Source organism: Ptychodera flava, chromosome 17 (genome assembly GCF_041260155.1).
Source record: "Ptychodera flava strain L36383 chromosome 17, AS_Pfla_20210202, whole genome shotgun sequence".
Classification (NCBI taxonomy): domain Eukaryota; kingdom Metazoa; phylum Hemichordata; class Enteropneusta; family Ptychoderidae; genus Ptychodera; species Ptychodera flava.
In genome coordinates this window covers 11535272-11548556 of record NC_091944.1, presented here as the reverse complement: position 1 = coordinate 11548556, position 13285 = coordinate 11535272, and the positions used below count along the sequence as shown (strand labels likewise).

The following is a 13285-nucleotide window of genomic DNA, read 5'->3' as shown; positions in this document are numbered from 1 at the left end:
CTCGGTAATCCTAATGTACCACTGATTTGTAAGCGGAAACAATCCACTGAATCATATTGTTTCATAAAATACCACAAAGTAGTTCAGTCCAAAAGAGACCCATTACATACAATACGTAACCTTACCTGTCTCTTAAAACATGACCGTAGTATCCCGACTAAGCTGCTCCTAGCTGCTACATACCAATGCCGGCATACATGAATTAACTTCCAATATTATCATTAAATTTACCACAGCGTCTGTCAGTAGTCACACATTATCATCGACTTGCGAACAAAATTGTCGAAAACAAAATACCAAAATAAATTACTGTTCTAAAAGTTGTCTATGAAAATGCTATGACCTTTGCCCAGTGTCAGGCTCTGCTTTGCAAGGTATCGTAAATAAGTGGTTCATGTAAGACAGCAATCAGATCAGAGAAAAAATATTGTTCCTTCGATTATTTTGACGAAGCTACGTTGGCGACGAGCGATTTTGTTTTAGCAAAATCTCCCACTAGTTGCATAATGATTGTTACTGATAAGTCTAGATTTTACAAACTGTCTACAATAATAGAGAAATTACAGATACAACTTGAAGCAGTATTGACAGAAGAATTTCTGAGCAATGCTCAAAGAAGCAAACAAACAACCTGCGAAAATATGCACAACAAAATGCCCCCATAAGGAAAAAAATAGCAGTATTGTCCTTTTAACGTCCTCACAGTAGGGCTAACATTTTGGCTTTTTCATTTTCCTTTCACCCTATGTCTTAGCCTCTTCACCACTGTCCGGGCATTTACGATAGGGAAGTATTTCCAAAACAAAATAGTGACAACATCACTGTTTGCTCCCATACAGTTATCAAAACAAGTCAACAATTGTATGAAACATGGACATACATATACAGACAGACTGACATACACAGACTGGCACAGAGTGATGACATGACCCCAAGTGTGCCTTGGCCCATGGAGAGTGATACAGATATAACAAACAGCTGAATGTAATGATAAAATAGTTAAGTATAGGCCTATACAGGCACTGAGAGTGAATATGTTACAGCAATTTGATTAGTTTCTTTTCCTTTTCTACTTCTGTGATAATCTTTAAGACAATCAATCTGCAAGGCAGTTTATGTATTGACAAATATGTTATCTTTTACAAGCACACAGTAAACTGTTCTTATTTTTCATTTACAATATTTGACATAGACTGAAATACATGACATGCAACCAATGTTTACACTTTGCCCATACACCAGATACATGGAGAAATTTCAACATACAATCATCAACTCAGAAACCTACAGGAAAAAATAAACATTGTTTTCTTCCAGAACAGCTGGTACATCCACATCTGGAACAACTTACAAACCAATACACAAGGATGATGACACAAGAGATAAAGTTAAACTGTGGTGAACTTGACTATTCCTTTCAAATCCTTACCTAACTTGACATCTTAATAACTAAAATACACTGCATGGTTAATTGTGCACAAAAATACATCGGGGTGGACCATTTGATAAGGGATGGTGTCTGGAAGATCGATGAGGTACATTATCTTTTTTATCCGATCCATTGTACATTCTTTTTTCTCCACTCTCTCACCTTTTTTTTTGTCAAACCTTCTCTGGCTGAATTTTTTTATTGGCATTTGTTTGGAATTTTTTCAAAATCTGCCAGAATTTTTTTCCGCATTTCAACACCAAATACAGTTTACCATATCAAATGCTTACTAAATCACCACATTATATACTCTTAGTTCCAGTAGGTATAAATTACCAAAAAAATCTTAAAATACAAAATGAAAGATATCCCAGTAAAACTGAAAGTTTCGCAAAGTTGTCCCAAAAATTCAAAATTCCGGATTTCAACTTAATTTCAATATATCTTATTAAAAAAAACCCTAAGGACCGGTTTACTAAATATCAAAGCAATCAGACTGGTAAATTTTGAGAAACAAATTTTTGACCAAAAATGAGAAAAATTGCCCCCCAAAATACAAAATTGCAGATTTCATCCTAATTTTAAATATATCTAATTAACATAAACCCTAGGAACCTGTACACTAGATATCAAAGCTACCAGATCAGAAGTTTTAGGAGAAAAATTTTTTGACCAAAAAAGGCAAAAATTGCCCCCAAAAATAAAAAAATTGCCAGTTTCAACATACCTTCAATACATTATATTGAGATTAATCTTAGATACCTGTATACAAAATACATGTATCAAAGCTATCAAATCAGCAGTTTTTGGATTAAAAAAATTTTATCAAAAATTTGGAAAATTGCCCCCAATTACAAATATGACAATATCAATACAATTTGTACAAGCATGACTGAGGTCATTCTGAGGAACATGAATATTAAGTTTCATAGCAATCAGACGAGGGATTTCAGAGAACAAGATTTTTGACTAAAAACGGAAAAAATACCCTAAAAATACAAACATGCAAATTTCATCCCAATTTGTGCACACATAATTTAGAATACCTAAAGAAATCTGCATACCAAGTTTCAACCAAATCTGACCAATGCTTACTGAGTATTAGCCATTTGCAGGATTTTTCCTTTTTTCCCCTCATTTGCATATTTTTGGCACTGACAAGTTCATTTGAACAAATTCACATCTCCATCCCTAGGTGCACCTGTACACCAAATACTAGGACAGTAGGTGCTACGGTTTAGGAGTTTTTGATCCGGACGGACTAACAGACATACATACATACTTACATACATACACACAGACGCCATTTTTCCACCTTATACGAATACCTCCCATTTGCATATATACATATGCATATATGGGAGCGTAAAATCAAGTTGGCTAGAGTAGAAGAGGTGATACTGATGAATAATTTCATTATTCTTCCTGAGCTTACATCATACACCTTCATCAATTTAGCAATATTGCTACGTATGTGTGGAAATCGAACTCTAGATTTTCCCCATACAGTTAATACATCGTGCATATAGCTGTCATTATGAATTTTAAATGTCGGTAAAGTTATGGTAATTTGTGATTCTATTACCAAAATTTGCACGATGTCCCTGGTTTTTTTATCAAAGGCTTGATTTTGAAAGATAATGTTTTAGAGATTCCTTGGGGAAAGTTTGGGCAAACATTTAAGTCTTTCAATTTATCAAGAGAAAACATGAATCACTAAAAATGAATAATCAGTTGAAACAAAAGCATATAAAATTAACAAATAGGAACGACTAGAACCGATTCACTGGGATTCCAGCCGTCGACATTCGCATAGAATAAAAGCAAACGACGGCGATACAGAATAGGTCCGACAGTCTATGACTGCAACAGTTCAAGAAAGGAATGTATTGTCCACTAGTTCATGATAGTGGATGACGTCCACCTACGTGTCAAAGTCTAAATTTTGGCATTTAATTACCTGTGAGTTATTAAAATCACTTACAAATTATATAACTCGTTTGTGTAAGGGCTAAAACGGATACTTACAATAGTTTGAAATCATTTTCATCCAACCAGCTTACAGTTACATTGCCAGACGAGAATGGTTCCGTATAGAGATTTTGCCAGTCATGCCAGTATTGCGCTCTCTCTCTCTCTCTCTCCTCTCTCTCTCTCTCTTCTCTCTCTCTCTCTCTCTCTCTCTCTCAGACAAGCAGAACCCGTCGTGGACGGCGATTTCAAGCTGATTGTTTATTACGGTACAGCAATGCCATGTCGAACACAGAACACGTTTGAAAACATTCAACAACAGTTACATGTAAATCCATTACATTTACATATCATAAAATACTGGCCTGTTACTAATGTTTTTAAATATTTCCTAAAATAAAACAATAATTTAATAACATAAATATCAATATTAATATGAATAATATAATGCATTGTGTAGCGTACTCGGCGGTGGTTATAAAAACTCACCGTATACAGGTTGCTGTAAATCGGAGGAATTCGTTAAAAAGGAAAGTCATAATTTGCTGTTTTTCAGGAAAGTTTGACAAGGCGTAGCTTGCATTCAGAGTGAGTGACTGCTATTGTAAATGCATTTTAGATTCTTTGAGTGTCAAAGAGGTGTCAAAAGTGAGATGTGACTTCAAAAAGAGGGTGCAAATATGGCTTTTTTCAACATTTTTTGACAGAATAACAGTTTTCCTCACATAATTATATACCAATTTAATCCAACCATTGAATGAGATTTGGACATGGAATTTTTACAGCCTATTAACAAGGTTACAGATAAGATATGTATGGCACATTTTTTTTGTATTTGAAGTACTTTTTGAAAAATCACATTTTGAAATTTGAAAGAATTTTTAACAATTTTTTGATATGTAAACCCATGTAAAATCATAAAACGACATTTTATTTACAAATCCTGCCATACAAATCTTACAATTAATAGTGTCAACATATTTATAACTAATTTGGTAATATTAATACTATCCAATATTATTAAATCAAATATGTAAAAAAATATGAAAAATTAAATTTTAATATTTACTGGTGTCATATTTCAAAATCGTGGCTGCAAATATACAATTTTTATATTCTTTGGAGAAAGTATTAAGTAAGGGAGTTATCCTGAAATTTTGAACTAAATATCTTGATTCTAACACTTGAAACTTGACATGAACTCTGAGAAAGAATTGGTGCAAAAATAGCCTTTCCAGCCACCTTAATTGCTTCTCAGTGACTGAGATAAGAAAGGTCCAGCCTTCAGTAATAAGTCGACTTTCAACCCGTCATTTGGGAAATAAATTTGACATCTACTCTTTGTGACATAGAATAAAACATATTATTACTTTAAGTCGTAAAGAAATTGGCAAAATTTAGTGTCGCCATAGTTCTATTGATGTATCAACTTGAGATTCCTTATAAATATTTGTATGCATTTGGTGATATATATGACACTCATTTTCATATAAAAATTAGTTTTACACAGATGGTATACACCACTATATGGAGGGCACTGACACATATCGTTAAAATATTTACATTGATTTGCTCAATCGTTCGTTCGTTCCTTTAATCATTCATGGGAGCCAAAGATAAGTTCTTGACATTTATGAATATTGATTCAAAATTCAATTTCTTTGGGAAGAGATAAAAATCGTTTAAATTTGACGTCCGAGACTGCTCTGACCGGAGTGGCTTGACTCTGATCCCCGGATGGTCCGTGTAAATGCACGTGAAATTCATTGATATGAAAAGTGTTTTGCTTTCCAAGGATCGATGCAAAGTCAGAAAAGTTGGCCGAAGGTCTGGTCACTGTGTCCACGCTAGCAGCTGCAGGACGGTTTGCCAATGCTAAGTTAGCTTCCACCCTTCCCCTGTCTTCGTCCGAATCACGTGACTCCCCTTCTTTCTGTGGTCCATCATCTGCTTTTGAACGTCTTGTGAGAAACAGCAGCGCGAACACGATGACCATCATCACTGCACTGAGAATGTACGAACTGTAAAGGTAGTCAGTCGCGTCGATAAGGAAATCTGAAATTAATGAAACACACGAACCAACACTTAGATTGTTATGTTTCATTTGTTCCGTAGAAAATATAATCTCATTCAACGCTGGAACATAACTTTGCTATTTCACGTCAGAAATAACATTTTTATGTTCGACTATATCAAATACTGCGGCTATTTCAGTACAACTTTTTATGCAGTTAAAACGTGTTCATCTTTGTCTATACATGAGACTCTAAAACCTCACGACAAGCTGTCTTTCTATTCAACCCACGTCAACGATATTACACTTTAAACTGTGTCAACCATGATATGTACACTCACCTCCTAAATACATTCCGATGAGGGCGCCAACAGCGAATAGTAGAAGCCCAACGCCGAGAGATGCGGGAATGGGAGTGTTCAGGGAACGATTGCACTCCATCAGAATGAACAGAGAAGGCAGGTACACTCCTGACGATAAACCTATTCCAGCAGACAAAATGTAGAGAGCCGTCAAAGACTTTGGTAACATACTTATGAATCCTGCGATGGCTGCCAACAAGGTAGAGATCATCAGGAGAGAGGAGGCGTAGTGTCCTTCATTTTTCTTGCACAGTCCTGTTAACCCTGTGAACGTCAAGCCAACTGCGACAGATACACCACACGCCATCATCAGCCACGTTAGATCCCCTTCTTCAACTCCGTTGTCCTTGAAAATCTCGGGTAAATGTAGAACAAAGGTGTTGAAGGCAGCACCAACGAAGAACATCGACGCCAAGAAAACCTGCCGCTTGCTACTAGAAACAAGATCTTTGATGGACTTACTGGATAATGATCTGGGTCCTGTGTTACCAGTCCTGTGTCTTGGCGACTTAAAAAGTGTTGCAAAGACGGCCAGGTGTGCATTCGTTGCGGCCAGAATCAAAAACACACTGGACCGGCTGTAAGCTTCCGTCACATGACATATTAGCAACGGAAGTGCAGACAGCGATGCCGCTGTGCCTAGAAAGGGCACGGAGTACAGGAGACCGCGTCGATTGTTGAAGCAGGCAAATAGTAAAGCCAGGCTTGGAGAAAGTGTAAACCCATAGCCGACACCTGCAAGAGAGCATAGAAAAAGAGATACTGCCAATAAAATGCGTATATTGAAATGGTGAATATGATAAAATATTAATTAAGCGAGTGATCATGATATTGAAATATTAAACGTGGGCTTACCTGTGATGCCGCCATATGTAAAACAGGAGAATCGTACACTTTTTGATAGAGCTGATACGAATAAACCTGTTGTTGAAAGTACGGCTCCGGTGAATACAACCTTGCGCGTACCAAGTCTAAGTGTCAACAAACACGCGATCAGTGCTGTAGAAATCACAGAAAAATAAGACAGTCTGATGAATCGTATCATCTTGTTTGATTTTCAGAGTGACTACAAGTGAGAAAAGGTATATAATGATTTAGTCTGTTAAAAATTATGACCGACTAACCTTTGTTTACTCGATGTTCAAAATCGACAGTCCTTTAGCCGCAAACAACTTTGAGTATTCATTAACTAATTTCTTGTGATTGTTCAAATTTGCATTATTCATTAATCGCATTGGGTGTAAAGGACACGCCTTCTACCATGTGCCACATGCTCCTCATCACAGTAATCAGTAATTGTCTGAGGGCGCTTTTAATGGCGAATAAACACAAAAATATACTACTACGACAATTTTGAATTATACTGTAGCGTAGGAAGGGTCCACTATTTTACAGTCTAGTTGAGCTCTACATTTTCAACAGTTAAATCACATTAAACTGCTTTGAACGATACAAACACACATAGTGATTTATTTTCTGAAAATTTATCCTCCTCTTGGGACATGGGATATCAAAGTCGATTGTGTTGATGGCTATTCAGCTACTGTTTTCCTTAATGTAAGCAGATAAATAGCTAAAGGTCACATAACAGTAGAGTGGCCAAATTTTAGTCATTCAGTTCTACATTGTTCAAAGCTTCAATAGAAAATGTGATATATTACCCGACAAGCCAGTCACTGCGATGTTTGTGTAGACAATCCATTTTGGGTCGAGCTCTGTCCCTTCATTAAATGTCCGTAAATCCGCAATGAGTGGCCAGAGTCCATAATTAAAACCCACACAGGCGAGAGCGAGGACATTACCGGACACTATGATACATTTTCGCCACAGTTGTTCTTCATTTCGACATTGTCTGAAAGCAAAAGGAATGATAAGTGTAATTAATAGGGTTTGCTCTAAACACTATATGATTTGTTTCTGTGTCCGGATATTCTAAAATGTAGCAGTCTTTAGCAAGCTTTATGGGATTCAAACAATTCACTATTTGCATTTCCATAAACGTTTATTAATGAAACCAACATGACGGTTCAGATAGTGGCTTCATAAGCTATACTATGCATAGACTATATATAGTTTGGAATACGTGATTGCATGCATACAGACACAAGGACGGAGCGAGCAAGACTGCGTGCATAAATACAATAGCTTTACGTTTCAATTAATACGTTGCATAAACACACACACAAAATATGCCATAACACAAATTGCATCTGTAAGATAAATTCCGGCATAGAGGTTCGACATAAACAAATTCTTTCGAGACATTCGCATTTTCCTGTAACATTTTCAAACAAATGACTTTGTAGTAAGATGACCTAAAATCTTGAGAACCTTTGATATGGTATAAATAAGAACGCTTTCAGCAGGCCGTCTTCTCTTTCACGCTCTTCTTAGACACTTCGGTGTAAAGTTTCGATATTTGACACAATGATATAAATCCGTAGTGTAACACAAGCAGATGTAGAAATCATTTAATCAGGTTCTGTATTGAATCTGGATTGAAACTGAGGTGAGTCTTTCTTGATTTGGAATTTATTTGATCGTTGAAAGTACAAGCTTCTCGAAATGATGGGAAATCGTCTGTAATTCTTCCGTATTCGAAAGACTTTAATTTATATGTAAAGGGTTTCGTGTAACATGTTTGCTGTAAAAGACCTTGGGACTTGACCCGTCAAAAGGAGGTCATGTTGACAATCGGTCTGATTCGATTGAAATTTGCGTACAATGATGTGTACTCTTTCATGAGCACAAAACGCTGCATTGTAACTGTACAATAAACAATATTTACACTGTCACCACATTAAGCCATGCGCAATAAACACTGTTCTCTCTTTATTCTGTGTCCGTCAACCTGTGTCCTTCTTTGTGCGCTGATTTCTAAACGTCTGCAAAGGATAAGGTCAAACTCTTGCGGCCAGTATAAGATATAAAAGCTTTTAAAAAAACTTGAAATATCGGTGTAGTATCTTTCACAGGCTTTCCAGAAAATATGGAATTCTCTCTAGCCTTCGGCTGCTCGAACCTATGGACATTGTTTAACTGCGCCCTCTACGATAGCGCCGTTGATAGACATGAAGAATTGCCACACTAATGTGTATGGGGAAAACCCCCTTGTCGAAACCCATCAGAGTTAATCACACTTTAATCGGGACATGCCACACGAGGCAAGTTCACCGTTTGAGGGGAACCCCAGCGCAGAATGTTTTGCATCTTAGAAATGGTGCCGAGGACAACACAAGCAAAAGTCGACAACACAACGTATAGCACCTTGTGAAATTTCTCGCGTTCTCTTGTCACTCGTTACCTATAGAATGGTATACTAGTAAAACTACAGAAAGCAATGCTATTTAACACAACATGCAGTCTCTTCTCAGGTCTTCTTTAAAGGGAGCATGGCACGCCGCGCCGCGCACCTATCGACTGTTTTCTTGAAGGCATAAGCTGACGCGTGCCACTCACATTATTCATACAAGTATGTATTTGGTCACAGCTGACCCGTTTGAGAGACACCTAAGCTAATAAGGTAATATCAACAAGTGCATAAATTAACTGCTGTAATACTTGATTGAATTCGTGAGTGAAATCAGAGCGGCGTGTGGTATTACTATCCAAACGTTGCAATATACGTTGACACAGACGTGCAGTTACCTAGTATTGAAACCAAATCGCTTACAGTATGTAGCTGGCATGCAGCACAGTGCAGTGCAGCCTCGCTTTCTTTTTGAATTTGCGTCGAAAACCCGCCTGTCTCGGACTGAACGTTTCTGATAAACATACCTTACAGATTCTCCCTCGTTCCCTCGTTGATCAGAGTTTGTTGACATACCACCGTAGTGAACACTAGACTGAATAATCTCCACTAAAATTAAAACGAGCTTCACGACAAAACATGTTCGACTTTTACTGGTAACGAACCCATTTCGACATCGTCACTTCCATTCGGTAAACCCCTCTCACGCACTGTTGACAATTTTGCTGATTACGACACTTTCGCCAGAATAAGGTTAAAGTTCGCCGATTCTTGTGTGGAAGGTCATCGAGCAAACAACAAAACAACATATGCTCAATACAGGTATTGTGTTTTCGGTTGATACTATTTTACTGCAGGCTTGTAGGCATACGTGTATGAGTGCCGTGAGTGCAGTTGACTGTAACGTTTTACTAGCGTTTGTTATTCTGAGTCGGTTCGGAAAACTGGAATAATTGCCGATCCTGAAGGGATACAGTGAGAGCTGATACATCTGGCCTGATACGTCAGCTAATAACTTTCAAATCATTCCCCCAAAACAGAAATGGGATCCGTTGGATAATGGCGACAATACATTATATTACAATAAAGTGAGGTCATCACCAAACGAGTAAGAAAGAACGGTCACGTGACTAAGTGAGAACAAGCTTTGGCATGTGTTCGGTTTGTCCTCTTGCGCAATTGCATGTAATTTCGAAAACATATAATTTTAAATTAATGATTTGTCTTAAAATATACTAAACGAGACAACAAGGATGAAAACGTGAAGCGTATGTATTTTGAGGACAAATTAGAATGCTGACGTCTGAACGGCAGCCACACAGTCCCCGTTCTACAATGCGGACAAGGGGTCATGTATTCAATGGTGGCGCGCCACGATCGTCTTTCCTTTGTATTGGCCTCTTAAGGAATAAGTGTGCAGTCCCATTGAAAACACTCTGACCCTGTAAGCAGCACGATAAAACCGTCATACTTTCAAGCTCCACCGCTACACATCACATTACGCATAGATATAGCGAACCTGGAACTTATGGAAATACTTTTATACGTACTTCTTATCTGTGAAAGAAATCAACTGTGAGGGGCTTTCTCGTTACACCATGACTATAAATAAGTGAGATTATCCATTGGAAATTCCCAAACATGCATGTTGTCCGTCCGGAACGATGGAAGTCAAATGACTGAGGAGTCATGGCAACGATGGCCGATTGTTTACGTACAGGTCAGCAGGTCGAGGCAGTGCCATAAATCCAAGAGTTGTCGTTGGCACTCTGACAAAGGAAATGTTTCAGGGAACGAGAACAAACATTTCATACTCAAGGGCCATTAGATGTAACTTTTAATATTTTTAACACTGTTCTGTACGTTAAATTATACAGTTTCTTTTTCTACTTCTGAAAGACCAGGTCGCAATGACCAGTGGTAAATTTGTCAACAGAACCAGTATGCCATCTTTACAATGCCATTTAAGTTACTTCATAAACCACAGAAATCACAAAAGCAATTCTAAGTCTGTGATATCCTCTCTGTTCAATGATCAGTTTTTGTGAAGAATGCTGAAGAATTTTTAAAAATATCACTCTCGGCTGGTGCAGTAAACAGTTCCACTGATAATGCCAATGCAATGTAATTTTTCTTATTGTCAAATTATGTGGCGTTATGCACCGAAAGGAACTTCTAATTCGATGTCATGGTTAGTTAATTTATCTCAGTGCTCATCATAACAATCTGCAATCTTGGCATTCCTTGCCAACATCGAGAATAAAGCGTGGGGTCCTCTGCTTCATCGACGAATGGGAACGTAATCACAGCAATGGTGTCATTGCCCGGATGTACATTATCAGTGTGGGCTCCATCACAGGCGACCCAATAGGTTCTGAGTTTTTCACACTGTTTTCTCTATCATTTTCTTCTGTTCTTCATGCTCTGAATGATCGGAATAATAAAATAAATGGTTTATATAGCCTAACCTAGCCGCCCCTTTTCATTAACATCACTATCTTTCCGATGTTGACCAACCCCTGATAAGTCCACGGATTAACATAATTAGTTGTGTTGACTAATTTATTACAGCATGTGTGTATTAGAGATATACGTCCTTGTAATGGAGTTTAAAATAAATAAAGAGTCACAGAGGCTAGGTTAGGTTATATAAACCATTTATTTTATTTATTCCGATCATTCAGAGCATGAAGAAAGAAGAGAAAATGATAGAGAAAACAGTGTGAAAAACTCAGAACCTATTGGGTCGCCTGTGGCTCCATCTAGGAATTTTCAGCCACGATATACTACGTATTTTTACAACTTAGAGAAGTTTGCATTGTCACATAGCGTCACTTTATTTCGCTCTTGACCTTTATCTATATTTTCACCTTTTGGTAAAGATCGTAAGTTTCTCGAGGGAATCACGTGAAAATTATATTTGATGATCAGCTTTTACCTTCCTTATAAAGACCCTTATGTCTGTTGAGATTTTCTTGTCAAAGAGACAAAAGGGAAACACAAAATTTGGAAATTGATGAATCTCCGAACCAACACTGTGTGTTCTGGATTCAGAAGAAACAACATCTCAATGGTCGTCTGCAAACTGTTCAATTCAAAATGGACCTATCAAACAGCGTTTCTCAACGTACACTGACCGATGCGCATCCAAGTTATTTGCAACAAACTTTTTGATTGATCCAATTTGAATTTGAATTTGAATCAGGCGATGACCCTCCACAATGGACCTGATGTTCTGGCGTACTTGAATATCCAGATTGTAACGCGTAATATCTCCGATTTCGCATCGCTTGCAAGGTCCGGGATTCAGGCAATTTGCATAACTGATACGATGAGGATCATGAATTTGATCGCCAGCAAACGCGATGTATTTGCCTATGACAATGACATTTTGTCTTTTATTTTGTTGTTAGTTTAATTAAACAATAATAACCATAGCAGATTGATAACAGCTAGATGGGAGCCTAAGTTCCTTGAGTGACAGCCTAAGCGCCCCAGTGAAAGCGCTGTTGTCACGATTGGTCGCAGGTTAGCTTTCAAACGTTGATGGCGCTCTACTAAAGCGTGCGTTCCAGTTTATCAGTATCAGAAAACTGCCGAGTTTCGCCCATTGGCCTCTTGAACAAATAAAATTTATATTCAAAGAATTTATTTAAAAAAATCAAATATACTATAACACGAAATAATCATGATAACTATTGTTATCAAAAATTCCTTTTACGTCATCATCATCATCATCATCATCGTCATCATCATCATCATCATCATCAAGAATGAAGAAAATTCAACCGTTGTTAGATCGTCGCACAGAATTTGTGCATCTAAGACAAGATTTATATAAAGGATCATGTACAGAGTGGTCCATGAGAGGATAGTTGCACTGGTTCTAAGCCATAAAAATTCACTCGAAAACCGATTCTGTCATGCTCATGTGAGGGTTATATAAGTTTTAGTGGACATGGCCGAAAGTTCTTTTGGTTCCTCATTAGGAGACCTCACGGTCTCTGGCGTTTCAAGGAATGTTTTCTGTACATCGGACCTTTCATCGTCGGAATTGAAAGCTCAACGGTATGTTCAGGTCATTGTATTTTCTCTCCGTTGAGGATTTTTCTAAACATCTCCAAGTACGTACAGCACTATACTTATGCCATTGTTTCATGGGCTTATTCTATTCACATGTGCAGTTAAACGACATTTAGCTATGAACCATAATACTCTGTTGACATATGAGCCATAAAAAGCCGTAGAAAATACCGTCC

The 13285-nt window shown here is 37.5% G+C and overlaps 1 protein-coding gene across 1 annotated transcript; it reads right to left on the bottom strand.

The window, feature by feature from the left end:
* Positions 1 to 3642: 3642 nt before the first annotated feature.
* On the bottom strand, positions 3643 to 10539 carry LOC139115413 (monocarboxylate transporter 13-like). Its single transcript, XM_070677509.1, has 6 exons — positions 9554 to 10539; positions 7438 to 7628; positions 6632 to 6775; positions 5756 to 6511; positions 4643 to 5455; positions 3643 to 3945 (listed from the first exon to the last, which is right to left on the bottom strand). Exons 1-5 carry the CDS (start codon positions 9598 to 9600, stop codon positions 5046 to 5048), a joined length of 1548 nt encoding a protein of 515 aa, XP_070533610.1. The 5' UTR covers positions 9601 to 10539; the 3' UTR covers positions 3643 to 3945; positions 4643 to 5045.
* Between the last annotated feature and the right edge of the window lie 2746 nt (positions 10540 to 13285).

What these genes read in the sequence shown, in the direction of transcription:
- LOC139115413 (XM_070677509.1), bottom strand. Translation starts at nt 9,600, where the DNA reads ATGTCAACAAACTCTGATCAACGAGGGAACGAGGGAGAATCTGTAAG. An exon ending in CGCAGTGACTGGCTTGTCGG is followed by an intron (nt 6,776 to 7,437) that starts GTAATATATCAC and finishes TGATTTCTACAG; the next exon opens with CACTGATCGCGTGTTTGTTG. An exon ending in TACATATGGCGGCATCACAG is followed by an intron (nt 6,512 to 6,631) that starts GTAAGCCCACGT and finishes GCTCTCTTGCAG; the next exon opens with GTGTCGGCTATGGGTTTACA.